This window comes from Amborella trichopoda, chromosome 7 (genome assembly GCF_054954075.1).
Source record: "Amborella trichopoda isolate Santa Cruz 75 chromosome 7, AtrichopodaSantaCruz75HAP2 v2.0, whole genome shotgun sequence".
In the NCBI taxonomy this organism is placed as follows: Eukaryota; Viridiplantae; Streptophyta; class Magnoliopsida; order Amborellales; family Amborellaceae; genus Amborella; species Amborella trichopoda.
This window is the reverse complement of record NC_142342.1, coordinates 39,974,106-39,994,486: the sequence shown is the minus strand read 5'-3', so window position 1 is coordinate 39,994,486 and position 20,381 is coordinate 39,974,106. Positions and strand designations below refer to the sequence as shown.

The 20,381-nt window shown below is 38.5% G+C and overlaps 1 protein-coding gene across 3 annotated transcripts; it reads right to left on the bottom strand.

Annotated features, from left to right (window-relative positions):
• Positions 1-1,812: 1,812 nt before the first annotated feature.
• Positions 1,813-20,007, bottom strand: YDA (Protein kinase superfamily protein). 3 transcript variants are annotated; one of them, XM_088871281.1, is made up of 14 exons: positions 19,916-20,007; positions 16,735-17,693; positions 14,594-15,358; positions 13,892-13,979; positions 13,673-13,735; positions 10,665-10,825; positions 10,442-10,517; positions 6,888-6,947; positions 6,698-6,805; positions 6,022-6,261; positions 4,596-4,687; positions 3,376-4,093; positions 2,851-2,891; positions 1,813-2,215 (listed from the first exon to the last, which is right to left on the bottom strand). In XM_088871281.1, the coding sequence occupies exons 2-12, from the start codon at positions 17,313-17,315 to the stop codon at positions 3,616-3,618; spliced, it is 2,712 nt and encodes a 903-aa protein (XP_088727407.1). In that variant the 5' UTR covers positions 17,316-17,693; positions 19,916-20,007; the 3' UTR covers positions 1,813-2,215; positions 2,851-2,891; positions 3,376-3,615. The 3 variants fall into 3 exon arrangements, with proteins under 3 accessions (XP_088727407.1, XP_006827575.1, XP_011624929.1); XM_006827512.4 differs by having other exon boundaries at positions 14,594-15,343; XM_011626627.3 differs by having other exon boundaries at positions 14,594-15,310.
• Between the last annotated feature and the right edge of the window lie 374 nt (positions 20,008-20,381).

The window sequence follows — 20,381 nt, the reverse complement described above, 5'->3', positions numbered from 1 at the left end:
ATTAAAGAAATATCTCATTTCGACAGGTCCATCAATTAAAGAAAAATCTCATTTCGACATAATTAGATGACTCTAACTTCACAATGGTTTTTGAAAATGAATCATGGAAGATTTCAAGGGGTTTCATGACAATATTAAATAGGCAAAAGAATGGGAGTTTTTACATTCTTCGTGCCACGACTCAAAGGACTGACTCTCCAGAAAAGATATTTGCCCCATCTAGTAAGCAATGAGAGCATATAGGTTAGCATAACCATTTGGGTCATCTCAATGAGTATCGAATGAAAGTACTGCAAAATCAAAAACAATTTCCTATTTTCTATGCATTCCATTCTTGATTTGGTGATCATTGTGTCATATATAAGCGTAGCGTTAGCATCAAAAGAAATGAATATCATAGAAAAGATAAAGTGTCTTAATATTCTAAGAAATAAATGAATGTCATAAAAAAGGTAAAGTGTCATAATATTGATATATTAGGGGGTTTATGCACTTGGGGTTACTCATGTCACTCCCCCTCCCTACGTTGCTTAGAGTTATTAATGTCCTCTCCCTCTCCCTCTCCCTCTCCCTCTGCCTCTCCCTCTCTCGCTCGTTTTGCAGATGTACTTATGTTTTTTTGCTAATCCCAATGATAATTTGCTTACTCTCTTCCTTTTGCTATTTGTGTATTGCACTATGTTTCCTGGTTTCTGTGCGACCAAGCTCACATATGGCCTCTTAATAAATCTATTTTTGATATGGATTTTAAGACTTAACTTTAAGGACATGTTCATGAATATGAAAAAATAAATAAATTCTAAAAATTAAAAATAATAATTCTAATAAGTAAACATTTGGACTGTTAGTTTCCAACTTTTTTTAGATGAAATACCTACTTGCATCCATCTTTAAGATGGATGCTTTACATTTTCTAGACCGCATATGTAGAAATGCGATCCAACCCGCATGAAACAATTTTCTTTTACATAATACCACCTCTCTTCTCAATATACTTTACCAAATATAAATTACAGGTGTACCTAATCTCAACTTATACTATTTTGCACTCAGCTCGCAAACCCCCCTGTTCCGTTCTCTCTCTCTCTCTCTCTCTCTCTCTCTCTCTCTCTCTAACCCCGTCCTTTCCTATTCTCACTGAAATGTCCTCTTAAAAAGATTTGCAGTCTGTAAGTAAATCTTAAGCTCCCCCATTGCCGCCTTACAAAGAATAAAACCTATAAAATCACCATGTCATGCTCTCCAATCCATTAAGCTGACTCAACTATGTAGCTATACCTACGAATTTAATGAAAAAAAAAAAGAGAGAGCATCTCAAGTTGAACCAGCAGGGCCCAAATAGTTGCGATAAAGATATTCTGATGATGACCTCGCAACATAAAAAAAAAGAAAAAAAAGAGAGCATCTCACGTTGAACAAGCAGGTCCCAAATAGTTGCAATAAGGATTTGATGATGATGACGACGATGATCTCACATTTAGCCACTTGTCATAAAACTATTGCCCACATAATTCTAATCCAAATGGGCTTAAAATGAGTAAGTCGTCCCATTTAGACTGCAGATTGTTCCCTCCATATCCTCAACATCGCCTTTTGCCGCCAATCCCAACGACCCTATGTGCGTATGTTTGGAAGAGAGAGAAAGAGAGAGAGAGAGAGAGAGAGACAGACAGACAGAGATGATAGATTTTTAAAATCGAATCATAAGTATACCTCAGGTAGTAAACATTGAAGTCAACAGTTCATGCATGCCCCAACCCAAAAGTTCATATCTGGATACTGTGTTCACTGAATATCAACGAGAAGTAGAAATGCTAGAAAATCGGGTTTCATTTTCTTTCTTTCTTTTCCATTTCTTCCAATTTATAGAGAAATTGGATAAGCTTACAAAAGGCCACCTTTTACACTACAACTTCTAAGAACCCATTGTCAACCCCAGGACTCAAAAATCCAGATCCTAAAATTCATGTTCCAACCTCCTGTACAATGTGGCCTCTAATGCCCCCCCAAAAAAAAAGAAAAAATAAATAAATAGAAAAATGGAAAAAAAAAAAAAAAAAATGAAGTGGCACCCATCAAATTCATACCTCCTCCAACTAACTCTTTCATTTCCTTGTGTGACATAAATATACAGTTTTTTTTTGTCCCACTCCAACTGTTGAAACTTTCCACATCTCTCTCAATTTGAACATAATTTGGAGCCCTGTCCATAGCCCTGCAACATAGCAGTTCAACCACACTCAAATAAGAGCAAAACTCAAGGGCCATCTCCTTTTTCCAGAACCAAAGAAAAAGAAAAAAGACAGAGAAGTTAAAGACTTTCTACTCGAAGAATAATTGCAGTTTTCAGAAGGGTTTGTTAAGCTTGCTCATAGCAACGTGAAATTCATTATCATGCCCCTCTCCCCATAATAAGCAACTTCGTGGAGAGCACCATATCATTTATCGAACGAAGAATATGGGGATAAAGGGTGAGTATTTAGTAACTCACATGAGGCAGTAAATGTTAAAGCATCTAAACAATAACAAGTTCCCTTTTTAACAAATCATTTTGCAATACAAAATAGCTGCATTAGGTGTCAAAAAAATCTAGAGCACAACGTCAAACTTAAAACATCTTGTGAACATATAAAGAATCAAGAAACTTTTCCTAGATGTCTCGATAGCCGTAAACCACCCAAAATGACAAATTAGTCAACCATCTACTTTTTTCCATTATATATTAGTGTCATTATTAATGAATGAAGTTAGAACAGTGACATAAGTGTAGTTTAGTTTGAGATTCACATACTCCATAAAGAAATATTTACAGCCATGGTCAAAGGGTAAATGAGTACTTTAGTCACTCACCATATAGATAAAAGGCAATTCCTGGGAGAGAGTTACACCCCCTGCAAAATTTCAATTTTCATAAACCTAGTCAATCAACTGATTGTAAATGGCATGAACACTCGACTTGTAAACACAAGAATGAAAAGGAAAAAGGGCGAGTATACCATAACCCATAGGATACACTCGTAGTGTATTTACTCTATGGTACACCAAGAGCCCACTAAGTGTACCGTACGCAACATGCCATTGGTATGGTACTTTCTCCCAAAAAACAAAGATATATACGATAATCCAATAATCCCAATACATGGGAAGTGATAGATCGGATGGTCACGGAGAGAGGGTGGCCACCAGAGCTGGTCATGACCCCCCAACCGTGGCACCGACTCTCCAACATAAGACATCAGTTCACTAGACAGTGAAAAGCCCCAAGGGACTGTTTTCATAGCCCATTTATATTGAGTATGTTTCCTAAAAACAAAATCCTTCACTTCTAAGTAACTAGCACAATCACAACAGTAAAACGAAAGAGAGTGCACTTACCATAGAGAAAGAGGGAGCTCCAATGGCTAGTAAAGGGAAAATGCCAGACTTGAGCCCACCCCCCCAAAACAAAGCGCCCCAATCTTATTTCAAATCCTTCCACTTTGGACCCTTATTGTACAAATCCATTTTGTTAGTTACTAAAACAACAAAAGAAAAGAACAAGAAAATGCCCAACCTCACGGCCTAAGACCCAAAGCTCTTGAAAACCCCTCTCCTCAAAACTCCACAGAGCCCCAATCAGGGCCCATTAGATCGACCTGGTAAAGGTGATCCTGACCGTTGATCTACAGAGGGATTAGGGCTTGTTGGGTTCCTCAAGAGCTGCTGAGATACATGCTGAGCCAAAGCAGCCTGACCCGTATATTGAACCGACCTAGGTGGGAATGCATTTCCAAAGACTGGTGAGCAATCGGGCCTAAATAAGTCAGGGTTTGGGTCATGATAGGAGGTCCCATTGAGATAGAGGTTGTTTGGCGATCTAGGAAGACTTCCATAGCCTTCATGCATGTAGTTGGAGGTTGTTTGCTTGATGTGGTGGAAAGGGATGGCACCATTGCCGCCAGTGAGGGGAGTGGAGGAGCCTGATGTGGCGATAGGGCTCGATATGGGTGAGGGAGACATCCGACCGCTTATGTGGTGGGGGGATCGTGATTGGAGGAGAGGGCTCCCGGTTGGTGAGACTGGTAATGATACATTTCGAGGCATTTGGTTGTCACTGCAATAAAGAATGAAGGAGTTAAGAGTCACTCTCTCTCTCTCTCTCTCTCTCTCTCTCTCTCTCAAGAATACAACAACAACAAAAAGCACATAACTATTGAGGTAAACGTACAAACCAAATACCTAATGGTTAAGACACAACTCTCCCTTCCACTAAGCCAAAATGGTGTATAAAAGGTGAGCATAAATTGTACTTAAGATCAATTCATTAGACATGCATTGTTTAAATGAGATACATTGCATACTTATTTAAAATGATTGTCTGAAAAGAACAAAAAACATATATGGTTATTTTTTGTTTTTTTGGGAATAAAACCATACACGGTTAATTAATTTATCCTTTTTGAGTGGTAATTAATTAATTCAGACTCAGTTATCCACTTGTTCTTTTCATTTAAGAATTTGTTTCACGCTTTTATTCCTTCCGACAAAGGCAGCTTCTGAAAAGAGGAAAATTATTAGCAGAAAAAATAGAGATGAACATAAAGGATGTGACCAACCTGGATTGTTGATAAGGTTTTGCCCCTCTAGGCTGCTGGATGACCATGCCTTCCATGTCCAATGAGGAAAGGTTTCTTGCATGCCCAACACCCTGCGCAGAACATTAAGGATAAGTTCAATAACATATTTTGTTTCAATGAGCTGAAGGTAAGAATTGTTTCATTATCACATACATACAGTATGTATGAACAAACAGTGGTTAAAAACCAGAACTCCGGCTCAGGTATTCAATCTAAATAGTGTTTGAAACAAATCAGGTATTCAAATTACCCAAGAAAAAAACAATCAGGCATTTCAAGCATGTTAGATACACAATGAACCCAACAACATGATACTCGCAGCAAGTGGGTACACAGACACAAGTGATTGGATGGGAAGGGGTAGCAAGGCTACAAGGTAACCCAATTCTCATGCAGCTGTGCTCACGGTCTTGGCTCCCTCTATCTCCCCCCTCCGCCAAACAACAACTACAAGAAGAAAAACAAAAAAAGAAAACAAAAGAAGGAAACACCAACAAGAAAAGTTTGCCTCTTTCTCTATCCCTTTGTCTCTCCCATCACTCGTTGCTCGCTTTATCCGCACACCAAAAACAAGTTTTCCTGTCTCTCTATCCATCTCTCCTGCCAGCCCAAGCCCCTCCTGGCAGGTACAGAATTAAGGGGGCTAGAGTGGGTGAAAGAGACAAAGGGGAGCAGGACCTGGTAGGAGAGACAAAAGGGAAGGAGAGAAGAGGAGAGGTGAACCTGGTTTTCTTTTAGAGGGAGGGAGATTTTATGAGCCCAATGCCAAGTCGGCAACGGAAGAGTTATAGAGGAAAGTATTACCTATATATGTAGAAACACACGCACAGAAATTCCATATAGAACAAAAAACCAAACACTCATATAGGAAAGCGTAATCTATTGCTAGGTGCTATCAAATTCTGAACTGTGTATACGGAAAACCATGAGGAGGGCCCAATTCAACATTGTTTCTGTGCCTCATGGGAAGTGCATTACACAGGCAAACCATGAAATCCTTAACATTCCTCAATGAAAGAAACGTTGAAGCTGGGAAGCAAAGTTTCATGTAGCCATTTCACGCAGATGAACATTTTGTATATCAAAATTGCAATAAAGGAAATCAAGTAATAAAACTTATACACGATTATAGAAACAAACAAAAATTACATGGAAGCCTAAGAAAAAAGGAACCTGTACAATTACATCCTATGAATGGTATAAACATAGCAAGTAATCAACCATCCATTTTCAGGATGGTTGCTTGAGATGAATCAGAGTACAAACAATGGACACTCAACAGGAACTATAGTTAGTCTCCAGCAACCATCTTGAGAAGATGGAGGATACGAGCTGTGTATCATACACAGTAAACAGGATAAGTATGCTATACTTTCCCTTTGGAGAAAAAATTTGTACTTCTTACCGGGGATCTCATTCCATTCGGGACACCACTAGCTGGATCTGAAGGGTCGTGGTTGACAGTGGGTTTAGCCAAAGGAGCAGCATTTTTTACAAATGGGTGCTCAAGAAGCTGGGCAGCAGTGGGACGATCTGCAGGATTTCGTTGTAAACAACACCTTACAAAATCCTTGCCCTCCTCTGAGAGCAAATCGGGTATGGTTGGAATTTCCTTACTGTTACCGATCTTAAACATAGCGGCAACCTAGAGGTCAAAAGCATCTTTGATATTAGTACAGCGAGCAATAAAAACATAACCAAAAGAAACAGATCAAATAAATTCCACATTGAACTTATAATTAACATGAGGTAGAGAAGAAAGTACATATTCTTGAAGCATTTTTAACTTATCTACATTCAAAAGACGAGATATTTAGAATGGGTGTCCATTGAAGGGATGGAAGTTGGGCACAGAGAGAAGGACCCACCAGAAAAATAAATGATCACAATGTTGGTCCCACTCTATTCATCACCATCTATCACTTCAACGGACAGCAATGACCCAGTGGCCCACAATCTTTTCATACTGGGTTATAGTTTCTCCAACTATAATTAAGACTCTCAAGATCAAGAGAAACAACCTACTAGATATATGATCAGGCATGAAATTAAGATGCAAGTTCCAAAACCTAATCACTGACCCCTTCATACTGGTTCCAGGGTGGTTTTGTTGTAGCCATCTCCAAAACAGTACATCCAAGACTCCATATATCAACAGCAAGGTTACATCCATTTGCATTTCTTATGACCTGAAACAGTAATGCATATAAGAAGCCACACCTAGTCACAGGGAAAATGTAAATGGAAAATCTTTTTGAACAAGTTTATAACCTCAGGCGCCATCCAGTATGGGCTTCCCTTGAATGACAAAGGACATGAATATCCAGTAATCTGCAATAAGAAAATAGACCACAAATTATGGTATGCCCCAAAACATAGTTCCAACAAAAATTGAAGAGGTCGAAGGATCCATGACACATAGGAAAACCAAAACGTGATTTGAAAACTCAGAAGTGGAAGGAATGATCTTAAATTAAACTTTACATAAGAATGTCTGGTAAGTACAATACAAAAACTTGTTCCCATTGCGGTGATCGGCAAAAGACTAAGTCTCTGTTTGGACATACTAATATTCATATAAAAGAAGTAAACTGCCTAAACGATCCTGAAAATATGGAAAGAACATGGTCATATCAAAGAAGTTCCCTTTTGGGGAATAAAGAAAATAAATTTCTTCTTTTTTTCCTTTTTATTTTTTCTTAGGGGGGGGTGGGATTTACAACTCAACCGCTCAACATAGGCTGCATTTCGAGAAACCCCAGCCTTATATCAGTTGCAAACAAATCCTTACCCTTTTCTTCTCGACAAACTTCTCACAAGCTCTATTTTTATTTCCTGGAGAAAAATTACCCCTGACAAAAAAACTCCCATCAAATATTTTCTGTATCACTCAATATCAACCCTCACATCTTTATATATTCTTTTTCCTGCCCTTCCTTCATGCTATTCTACATTTGAAGACGGAAAGTTCCATTAGTCTCACTATTTTGACTATCATGGTTCACCAGGAAGAACCAAAACAAGAATAGCATGCCAAGCATCAATCATTTCTGGTGTTCCCCCTTTGAAGTTTGAGGCCCTATGCATCGGCATTGTAATGTCTGCAACTGAACCAGTCCAAATGAACTCACAATTGCTAGCTGATCCAAGAACTGAATCAGATCCCAAAACCTTCACACCCCATCTCCCTGTTATTTAGACCACTATCGATTCACGTATTGGTATCAATAACTTTGACAGCTCAACCAAAGTGGGATATAATGGTGTGGCAATTGCACGATTTTCTGATCACATAAGCATACAAACATGCCAACGCGATTCCGTTTTCTTTCTATTCCTTCCCATTTCCCTATCTAGTTTCTTGGTCTTCCTCCTAGGAAACCTTTATCTCACTTTCACCCATCAAAAAAGAAACCCAGTTAAACATATCATTAAGTGAGAGAGCAAGTGGGAGATCAAGAAATAGGCCAAGGCCACAAGGAAGTCACTCAGTCTTTTCCTATTGCAAAGTGGTGGTGATGCTCTGAAAACCATCATCACCCACAATGGGAACAGGAGAATTCAAAATCACCTGAAGAGACAAGAGTAACAGTTAAGAAGAGATCAATAGGCCAGGCCACCTTGTTATTAACATTGCATCAACACTTCATCTCAGAGAGACTTCAGGATAGAAGATTGCCCCCCAATGAGAGATCAAAACCCAAAAAACTTAATTGAGTATTTCACAGAAAATGAAAAGATCAACACTCATTAAAGTTTCTTAAAGAGAAAAGGGGGAATCATTTCTGCTACAAAATATATAATAAACCCTAAAATGTAAAACCGCAATAGAAAACCAGACCCAGCTGCTTTTCTTCAACATATCTTCAGAGTTTCCATTAAAACTCAGGAGTAACGCATGCCTATTTATCGGTAATTTGAAACTGTAGAAGATTGCCTGCCCGAAAGGTTCCAGAGAAAAACTAATGATCCCTTACAGTTGTAAATTTTGCGAACAAGAAAAGCAAAAGCAAGGACAATTATTTTCTCATAGAAATTATCAAAAACCTAATCTGTAAACCCCGAAATCTTAAAAGCTATGATTTGAGAAACTATCATATAATAATCCTGAATTATTATCAAAAACCTAATCTGTAAACCCCAAAATCTTAAAAGCTATGAATTGAGAAACTATAATCTAATAATCCAAAACCACGAGAGCCAAAATCCACACACACACACAGAGGAGAGAGAGAGAGAGAGAGAGAGAGAGAGAGAGAGAGTTTAGATTAGGTATGTTGGAAGATTTTGGTCCTAGAAAATTAAAGCCAGGTCTGTGGGTGGAGAAAAAGTAAAAGAGAAGGGGTTTTGTACGATAGCATAGAAAGGGCTGCAGGTTTCTTGAAGGTCACCTAATTTTGGTAAGAGGGATGTAATTTCCCCCTTCTCTTTTGTAGAGATACGGTTGTTTCAGCAACCTTCAGAGAACAAAGACAGTAACAAAAAGGTATTCTCCCCTGGGAATAGTGGAAGTTCTTCTCTTGTTTTTGATAAATCCAATATCTATGATGGCATCAAATAAAATATTTTGTAGATGGGGTAGTGGAAAGAAAATTTAATGGAAGACCAAGTTATGCGCAGACACATGCTCACATGTATGCCAAAGGCTTCCAAGCTTTAGAGACATTTGAGACAATCAGGTCAACCTGCATATTTAGAACTAATTACTATGACCCTGACAACTTATCAATGAACCACTAGCATCAATACCAATATCTCAGGTTTGGATTATAAACTTGATATGCTGGCGCATGGTAACATAACTTGATTTCGAACAATTACCTACTTCCTACCCTGACCCTTCCTAAGTGACCATGACTGTATTTAAGTGTATCGCTAATATGTTGAAAATCTAAAGCTTAATAAAACCCATAACAAATGCTAGCCCAAGATATATGTCTCTCATGCTGATATTCAGTCACATACAGAACCCCTCCACAACCAAAGCTCACATATAAAAAACCCCCACAACCAAAGCTCACTTTCAAATTAAGGGAAAAGACAGACATCAATCACCTGACATGACCAAACATGCATTTTTTTCTTGAAGTACTTAAATTGATGAATAAGGAAGGAGGTCCACGAGGAGCACTAGAATGGATAAATCCCCTACCTCAGCCCCCCATCTAACACTCTCAACTTAAATACCCCTCAACTTCTTACATTAAACGCAACCCTCACTATCACTAGGTTTCCCCTTCCCATGATTTTCATTTTCACAGGCCCTTTAGTGGGACCAGGTCAATTAATATAAGCCACGCCCCTGCTGCCAGATTGACCAAAAGCTATTTGTCGTGCGTAGTGTAAAGCTGGATCCCATCAAGGAAACAAGAAATTAGATGATCTACAGGTCCATGGATTGCGAAAAATCCCTCTAGCTCCTCTGTGGAGGAAGATTTATTACACAGGCAACAATGTGAGAAAAAGGAATTTTTTGGCAAACTTTTAATTCATTATTCCTGTCCCTGAACTGACAAGGGAAACAAAGGAGTTTAATGCAACACCTTTCCAGGGAAGAACATATACTTCACAAGTTTAGAGATATAAATTTGATGATGAGCTGAGCAATATGCTTGGTTAAAAATTACAATCCGGAACCACTTATAAATCAAGCAAGAGTCCAAAGAAACTTCTATAAGCAAATCATGATGAACCAAAACCAAAAGACGCTTCATAAACTTCAATGAGCAAATTCTCTTGAGAAAGCAATAATCATCTATGCAGATAATGCCATGAATATTAGGGTATATAGACACCATATGAAAATATCATTTGAAACATCATACATGTTTTGCCATCCCAAAATCTGCCAGCTTCACACGACCATTAGGATCCACAAGTATATTTGCCCCTTTAATGTCCCTGCAGAGAAAATATAGCTCAATGATACAAAATTAAAAGTAACTAATGAAAACTTAAAGGACGCAGCACATAACAAGAACACAGAAAGCTCTGCATCAACAAATAATACATATTTAGTATTGATGATGATACCATAAGTATATTCACCTATGGACAGTATTTTTATTGTGCAAATATGCCAAGCCTGAAAGGATTTGTTGAGTATAGCTGCGGATCACAGGTTCCCCAAACTGGCCATACTCTTGAAGAAGTTTATGAATAGAACCACCAGAAACATACTCAAGGTAAATGTAGAGCTTATCATCTTTCTGCTCAGAAAACAGATATATAACATCAACACATTGAAGCAAGAAAAAAGAAACAAACAGTTCTAAGCATACCACAATGTTGCAATTCCTAGAAGAAATTTTTCTAATACATTTTCCAATAATGATGCAAAGGGAAATGAATGCAGCAGAATGTACTAGCCTTACAATTCAAAAAAGAGTATGTACTAGCCCTTTTAATCGAACAGAAAAATCAAAGTTACACAACCATTAACAGTTCAAATGAAATGGAGCATCATCCCCACCATTCATTTGACACAAAATCAACATCATCAGATAGAACTCACAATTTAGAAAATCAAATTGTGCAGCTGTTAGTACCCTAAAAGCACATGCCATTTTCTTCTTTTTTGATAGTTAACCTTTTAAAAGCACATGTTATGTCGATATATTTGTGATTCAACCATTTCAAAAGTAGTACTTGCTAGTTGCTACCAACTTGCCCCCAAAAAAAAAAACAAGGAGAAAAATAATATGATTATGTTATGACATTATAAAGATAACTAAATTTATGACTAGTTTGTAATTTGGAAAAGAAAAAAAAATAAGACCCGTCCCAAGAAATTGTGAATATTCATATTACTATGAAACATGTGAAAGTCAAGGCATACTCTACTGATGGATTATTTCTGATGTTATAAACATTCAACATAACATCCCTTGGACCGCAACAGTCAATGGGTAAAATTGCTGACTAGTTGCTCTGAAGTGGCTATGCCTGAGGAGCAAATTAATGGAACTAAATCATTCATCATGGGATAAAACTTTTCACAAATAAGAAGTTTGCAAAAGTGTTAATTGCTATAGTTCCCATAAAATCTTTGTAAATAAATATTCTTCCTAGTGCTCCACATTCTTTTTTATCATCAATGAAAATTTTTATTACCAAAATAAAATCGCATAGGAACTCAAAAATATAAAACAAAGGTCAAGCTATTTCAAGACATCTCAAGATTCCAACAGCGAGGTGTCAACATAAAGTGCCTCTTGAAGGACCTTTAATAAATGACGGAATCAGTCTCCTGGTCAGCTCCCTAAGAATGTACACAAAGGTTAAATTCTTAGTGTCACATTGTTTCAAAAAATGGCTCACCTAGGCGGGCCAGGGCGATGAAGCCCTTCTGGGCGCTGGGTCCCCACCTAGCCCTTGGGGATGCCCAGGGACTGCACCTGCCCAGGGGCGAAAATGCCCCTTGTGGAGGGGTATTTTCATCTTTGTCCCTCCAATAGGGAGGGGGGGGGTTTTAGGTTCACATGTGACCTAAACCCCTTTTGTGACGTTTTTAGAGTGAAAAAAACTACAAAAAAAAACCACATTTCTCTTAGAAATTTTGGACAACTTGAAGAAAAAAAAATCTTGGGCCGCCCAAAAATTTAGGCAGCCGCCTACGTGCCGTCCAGCATTGTTTGGAACATTAGTGTCACAAATGTCAAAGATCTCACCAAATATTATAGCTATCATCCACAAAATAGAGGACACCATGTGACCATCTTACGACATTCAAACAACCACCCCTCCACTACTAATTGATCCCCTATTTGGAAAAGTCTAGAATCACATATACCCAATGGGCTCTCATTGCTCTGAAGTTTCCTAAATATCCTACTAGTTCCCAAATTGCCCCGTAAACAACCATCAAACGTTAGCTTGATAATGCACTTCCTCAGAGCAACCCAAACTGTCCTGGGTTGACAATGATGGACCTGACAAGGCCAAATCTTCTGACCATCAACCAGGTCAATGGCCCTGAAACCTTGGAATTCAGGTCAAACTGTCAAAGCAAAGCCCAGGCTATCACCATATTCCTAGTCCCCTCCTTGAGGAACAACTTGTGCACCCTTTGACCTCTGAAAATACAACCATTTCACTCTTTCCAAATACACCACATAGTGGATAAAACACTCAAATCGCCAGAACTCCCCGCCCCTAGGCAGGATTGCCACAGAGACACCACACCATTAGGTCCTCCACAGAAGTTGGGGTCATCCATTGCGTGCCAAAGAGGGTAATAACATAGGCACGTGTGGCCATAGCACAGCTACAATGAATAAGGAGGTGGCTTGCCGTTCCCTCAGCTTGTCATAAATTAGCAATCTGCATACCTTAAGGCAGTCAATCATCAAAATACTACGCATGCAAACCATCCAAAAGCTAAACCCCCACAAGGGGCCTGGACCCTTCAAACATCATTCAGATGAGATTTTGAACAAACCTAGGGATCAATGTATTATGAACAAATACATCCTTAAATAAACATGAGAAAATTAAGTCAAAACTAATCTGTCATTTTGTATGCTACCAACTTGGCATTCATAATTAACTCATCAGTTATCATGTCCCAGCTCAAATATTCAAGAGAGATCATTTTGAATATATTAATAAACTAACTAGGCAGCGGCATGAATGTAACACTGGATACAAGAACATCATAATCACGAAATACTATCTACTCTGGGAGTATGTGTCAGTGTCTCACTCATTTGTTCTTTTTCATGAATATTGATCTAAAGATGAACTGTAAATTCAAAATTCCTACATTGAGATTTATAAAGCATCTCAGTTCTAGAATCTATAGACTATAAGGTGCAATAATCAAACCATGAAAACTGGACTTCTAGTGTACAGTTGTGTACAATAAAATAAATATCTTAAACACTCTCAAATTCCATGCCATCCATCAACAAAGTAAAATGATAAATAAGAAGTAACAAGAAAGACAAAAGATGATCATGCGTGTTTGGAGAATCAATAAATGCACTACATTGCAAAAGATCTGCAATTATATAAAGGGGATTATCATAGATCATAGAAAAAGCAAGAAGGCATACTGTTTCAGAACCAAAATATTGCACTATGTTCTGATGCCGCAAGCGACTGAGAAGAGCAATTTCCTGCGAGTATTGGTACAAGTCAAACAAAGAAAAAAATGAATAAAGAAATCATATCCATATAAGGCAATGAAAATAATAATTACACTGAAATTTTCGAGAACTGAAAACCCATATAACTAGCTTCAAAAGAAGATAGACAATGATTCAAGGAGCCACCTGTGCTAGCTGTTTAACACTTTCCTTTGACTTTGAATCATCTGAGAATAGCGTGACTTCTTTCATTGCACACATTTCACCACTCTCACTGCAAATCAAAAACTAAGGTAAGGCCAGCACCACGCACAAAAGAAAGAGCATCCATAAATGTTTCATGAGTACATGCTTACGAAAATATTAAACTAGCAAAAAAGAAAAAAAGGTTTACACAAAGTAAGAAACCAAGTGTCAATGTTTTGTTGTTTATTTCTAATTTCAATGAATCACCAATGTAAAAGAAGCGCATGCCAATCAGAAAGGTGTACCACTCCAACTGCTTCATCACAGATTACAGAAGTAAAAGAACATCTTTTGAAAAATATCATATAACCTAAAGTTTTGAGTAAAAGACCAAAGGTAACAAGGTTAATAAAAACCGCAGGGGTCATTTATGCATTCACAGTTTAACATTTCACAATAACCAATATCTGATAAACTCGAAGTAAGATCAAGATAACTATAAGCAAATGACTATGGAAAGCCATGGCCCCCCAGGTTATCACCAACCAATGAAACATGGAAAGAGAGTAGGACAACCAGAAAAGATCATAACCCCTAAAGTGTGACGGTTATCCATTGTACACTGGAATATAGTATACCTTTCCTTAGATCAAATAGAGGTAAGAGCTTCCTACAATAATATAACACAGTTGAGATGCTTACTTGTTGAAACCAAGATAAACATGCCCGAATGTGCCCCTTCCAAGCAACTTCCCTTTCTTCCACCTTGAACCAGGACTCGGAGGATTCTCAGCTTTTCCAGGGCTTCGTGGAAGCGGAGATGAACCAGCAGCCATCGAGCTTGATGGGGAAAAAGGAGAAGGAGTTGATATTGTCAAAGGGGGCAAAGGTAAACGATGGCATTGGTGTTTTCCCTCTTCAGGCCAACTGCTTGGTGATTCAGGCCCTGCACCTCCAGCTCGTGGATGGAGAGGGGTGACAGCACCACTGTGTACCCTTGAGCTTGGACCAGGGCTAGTCATCCTAGGGCTTGGTATCGGTGAACACTCTGGACTACCCCTACTGTGCTGACAAAATAATTGCCCTGATATATCTCCTCCCATTGAATTATGCCCTGAATTTTGACCAGAACCAGGGCTCGAGCAATGACCCGATCCAAAAGGACCTGCATCTGGGTAAGGTTTTGTTGCCCAAAACCCACGATTTGGATGCTGTTCAGAGCCAAACACTCTCATTGGACTTCTAGATGGGCTTGATAATGAACTGTCAGGAGCACTTGCAAATGCACCATAGTGGGGAATCTGTAAGTTTGGCGGGTGCTCAAGTGTGGTAAAGGGTCCTCGCTTTGGTGATGTTGAGAGACTTTGGTTGTTGGGCAGTTGGGTAGACGGCTTCAGCATCTCTCTTGAGTTCTTTGGGCTGAGCATAGGGGAGTGACTTGAATGTAGGGCACTTAAGAAAGAGACTCTAAATGTTAAAGCAGTTCAAGCATTTGAATCAAGAAAGAGAAAAATTATAAAATAGAAGTCCCTGCTTTCTTTGCTGAAACAACGGAAAGCAACTGGAATAGAAATTCAAATAAAACAAAGAATCAAACCACCAAATGAGAATACCCTCAAATGGCATGACCTTGCCTTTTAAAGCCACACAACAGTCAAATGCATTCCGATCCTTACAGAGATTGAAAGCAACATGAATTTGGGGGAGGGAAAAAAAAAAAAGGACAGAAACATTATCAAAAGGAATTTAGCACTCTTCAATGATATGCGGTTGGCCATTTAAACATCGTGCAACTCAAAAAGGCATTGACATCATTTCAAGGGGTGCTCCCATCCACATTCCTACTCTGCGTTCTCAGTTAAGATAACGGGTTAGAGGCGTCTTATTTTCATTTTGTCCAGACGGTTTGAAAAGTTCTGAAAGACATCTTAAAATTTAAGTTGAAAAAACCAAAGGGTCCTTAGCTAAGTGAGATTTTACTTTTGCTTCTTGGAAAATGAAAAGCTAAAGAAACATAAAATCAATTCATAAGGAAATCCGACAGAAGTGTAACATAACAGAAAGAAACCATGGATCCAAAGGAGTATGAAAAAGCATAATGAACAGTGTCAGCACTGTTCAAAAAAATGATCCACAGTGGAGAGGGAGTGGACCCACCAGGCCACCGCCACCAGAAAATGAGATGACCCAAAATGGTCTCTCTCTCTCTCTCTCTCGCATGCACACAGAGGAAGAAAGCATAGAACGAAAGGAGTATGAAAAGGTATAATCAATGCCGTTAGCACTGTTCAACGAAATGATGCACGATGATGGAGAGGGGGGAGTGGACCCACAAGTACCAGACAATGAGATGATCCAAAATGGTCTCTCTCTCTCTCTCTCTCTCATGTATATATGAATATCCCAAAGGACCATGGATTCCAATCATGAATTATGTATATGAAGATTCCAAAGGACCATGATTTTCCATAATACATGATAGGCATAGCATACTTCAAGCTATGTATCAAAATCCAATCAAATAACAACTGGATGTACCTGAAACATGGATCCAAAGGAGTATGAAAAAGCATAATGAACCGTGTCAGCACTGTTCAAAAAAATGATCCACAAAGGAGAGGGAGTGGACCCACAAGCACCAGACAATGAGATGATCCAAAATGCTCTCTCTCTCTCTCTCTCTCTCTCTCTCTCTCTCTCCTGTGTATATACGAAGATCCCAAAGGACCATGGGTTCCCATAATGAATTATATATATGAAGATTCCTGATTTTCCATAATACATGATAGGCATAGTACTTCAAGATATGTATCAAAATCCAATCAAACAACAACTTGATGTACCTTGAGTTGATGGGACTGGTCGCAATAGTCCTGCCGCCAAATTCAGGGTCAAGAACCTTGGGACTGAGATGACCAAATCCAATATGATGGTGGGGATCCACCCCATCTTCACTATCAACAGAGCAATCACTGGAAATGGATGCAGTCCCTATACCACCATCAACATCTGAAGCATCAGGCCTATTCAAAATCCTCTCAGGCAGAGGAAGAGGCAAGCAAGAGATGGTCTTTCCACATTTGCTACGAACTGATTGTGAAACACTGATTCCTGATTCTGTGCGACTTATTAATGAAGATTTCACAGAAGGAAGTGGAAGTGGCTGAGCATGTGGCCTCTCTGCAAAACTTTGACACCTAGATACTTGTGTTGAAGGGGATGGAGACCTCGATTGAGCTCGGGATCCAGAGCCCCTTTCTGAAGTTGTGTCAATACTACGCCTACGAGAGCCTCTGCTAGATCTGAAACTTCCCTTTTCATCAGATGGAGTCCTCAATTTACGAAAAAGCAAAGAATCAAATAAATCCTTGCTTGATTTCTTCTTAACCTCTTTGGAAGAAGATCTGCCCCACCATGAAGGCATACTGAAATTATCCAACTAAATATATTTTCTTAATGTTAACACACAAGTTACCATACAAATGATGCCTCAGTAGTTTCCTTCACCACAAGCTCCTTTGGTCAACCACCAAAGTCCAATTTTCTCTCTATCTCTTTAATTAAGTCAATTCTAGTCCACAACCCCATAGAAATATCATCACATACACCAATCATGCCAAGATTACAGAGCAAGAAGGACTAGACATTAATGCCAGCTCTTCCCAAACATATGTACATGCTGGTCACATGGACAGACGCCACTAAAAAGTGGGAGTTCCAAGTAGGAAGTCTGCTCATCATGGAACAGTTTATAACCGAGATTCTATCCAGTTGTTGATAAGAAAAATTGCAATGGATTGACCTGCAAGTCGACATTGCAAAAACATTTCAAAAAGTTGATGAATACTGATAATAAATCATAAATAAACAGCACATGGTATTGACCAAAAGAATGTAGTTTCTGCATATACAGCATGTAGTATGGCCAGAAGAATGTAGTTTCTGCATACATTCAAGAAGACACTTCTGGAATACGCAATAACACAAACAGCATATTTGCATGCTGGATTTAAAAAGTCCCATTCATAAGATAAGGATGAAATAATTATTTTTGATACTCGAAGTGCCATCAAGTTAGCCGGAAAAACATCTGCAAAACACAACAACCAACAAGCCACAGTTTCTTTCCTATGGGATAGAACCAACTGCCAACAAGAAAAAAAATATATATGGCAGAATCACAGAATCAACAAATGCCATCTCCCAATGATGATGATGATGATGATGATGATGACGATGACGATGATGAAAGCCACAACTCCAATGATAATGATGATCAATACATAATCAAATCAGACACAGTGGTAGTTGGCTTCCCTAATTTGGTGGTTCCTAGAGAGGGGTGGTCAAGGGTTTTAGGATTTTAAAGTTCAATTAGGCGCTGATGAGCACATTGAACTACCCATGTGGCTGACAGCCCTCACAGCCCAGGCACAAGTAACAATGCAATTATATCTTATTTGATGAGAAGTTACAATATAAAATCAATAGATAACGTCATTGAATTATAACAACTAAGACAATGATAATGATGACAAACACATAAACAAAAAAAGACTGATTCAAGAGAGGAAGGAGAAAACAGACAGGACTTATTCTATAAACATTGCACAGACTAATCCTTAAAGCTCAAATTGGAAAAAACGGCTCATTTGGAAAAAAAAAAGGGCACAAAGCATTGTCCAATTCTATCACTTCTTGATTCAGCCAAAAAAATATATATTTAAATAAAAAACTCATGAATTCAAGACTTGAGAATCAGAACCCTATGAGTCAGAAATCAGTGAGCACCATTATCAATTATAAGAAGAGAATAAAGTACATCTAAAAATAAGGGTCCTAAACAATTTTCCCCTGGAAATTCACTAATAAATTCACGACTAGAATCCGTATTTTCTCAGGTACAACGATAATCAAGCTACAATAAATTACACACATGTCATGGTTTTGCAAATTTATTTACAAACATTATGAAGTTCAGAATTCCACACTGATAAAAATCTTTGCTGACAAACTTTCACAATGCATCAAATTTAAACACCTCTCAATTGGTCAGTTACTGCATCAAATCTATTCTGCTTAGAAACAAAACAGAATCACCTCAACTTAAATATATAATATATGAACCCTAAATCATAGATGAAATCAGTATTTTATCAGGTTCATAACTACAACCAAATTCCTAGATATTGCATAGAACTAAAATCATTGTAACATAAGAAAATGTCAGTTTTGAGTCACCTCAAGTGTAAATTGGAGAAAAGCATAATCAGCTAAAAACAACACATAAAATGTAAAACCATGGATGGAATCAGTATTTTATCAGGTTCATAACTACAACCAGTTCCTAGATATTAAATAGAGCTATAATCATTGTAACGTAAGAAAATGTCAGTTTTGAGTCACCTCAAATGTAAATTGGAAAAAAGCATCTGCTAAAACAACACATAAAATGTAATACATTCTAATTAATTTTTTCATGGGTTTCTGCACCTTAGTCACAAATCAGAACATGATAGCAAGTTCAAAACCCTCGTTAGTAAAGCATCCCTACTGCATCCGAAATTCAACAGCACAAATCATAGACGCTCTCTCTCTCTCTCTCTCTCTCTCTCTCTCTCTCTCTCTCTCTCTCTCTCTCTCTCTCTCTCTCTCTCTCTCTCTCTCTCTCACACACACACACACACAGAGATCAAATCTCTGGCCTGATACGCACCCATGACCGAAATTCAATGGGCCCATAGCCCAGAACCTCTATCTCTATAGTACATAGTTCTAGATCGGATCTCCACCATACCCCACCAAAATGCAAAACAAACTCAATCCTCCCAACAACCCTAGCTCTCTTCACACACAAAACCATCGCCCGAAACCCTAGTTTCTCCACACAGCACAAAAACACAGCTTACAAAACCCTAGAACTTCTCTCCTCCAGGATTTGGGGAAATTCAAAGCAAAACAATCTGCCCATAAACAACAATACGAGAGAAAAATTCAAGAAATCAATAGCGAATTCGAACTCACCTCTGATCTTGTTGGAAATCCGAGAGATTTGAAGAATCACGGCGGAGGAAGCGCAGGTGAGAGCCTAACCAGTAAGCTTCACCGCTTCCATTACAAGGCAAGACGGAGTGAAGCGAGTGAAGAGAGAGGCTTGAGAGACACAAATGTGGTGTTAGAACGAGAGATGCCGTCCTAAAGTAACAAGGAAGTTATTTTTCAAGTTTACTTATTACACAAGAGTAAGACAATTCAACAGAGAGATTATTAGGAGATGAAATATTATTACATAGAAATATAAATTATTAAAAGAGAGAATCGCAAGTAAAGTAATAGAGGGAGTGAGAAGGGGAAAAAATTTCGAATAGAAATTAAAAAAAGCAACGGAGGATAGAGAGAGATTACTGCACCACACAATACCGCCGTAGGGTTGGCAACGGATCTGGGTTCGGCCAGCTGGACCCGGACCCGGACCCGGACTTAAAATATA

What these genes read in the sequence shown, in the direction of transcription:
- YDA (XM_088871281.1), bottom strand. Translation starts at nt 17,315, where the DNA reads ATGCCTTCATGGTGGGGCAGATCTTCTTCCAAAGAGGTTAAGAAGAAA. An exon ending in AATATTTTGGTTCTGAAACA is followed by an intron (nt 10,826 to 13,672) that starts GTATGCCTTCTT and finishes TTTTCTGAGCAG; the next exon opens with AAAGATGATAAGCTCTACAT. An exon ending in AAACCTTATCAACAATCCAG is followed by an intron (nt 4,094 to 4,595) that starts GTTGGTCACATC and finishes TCTTTATTGCAG; the next exon opens with TGACAACCAAATGCCTCGAA.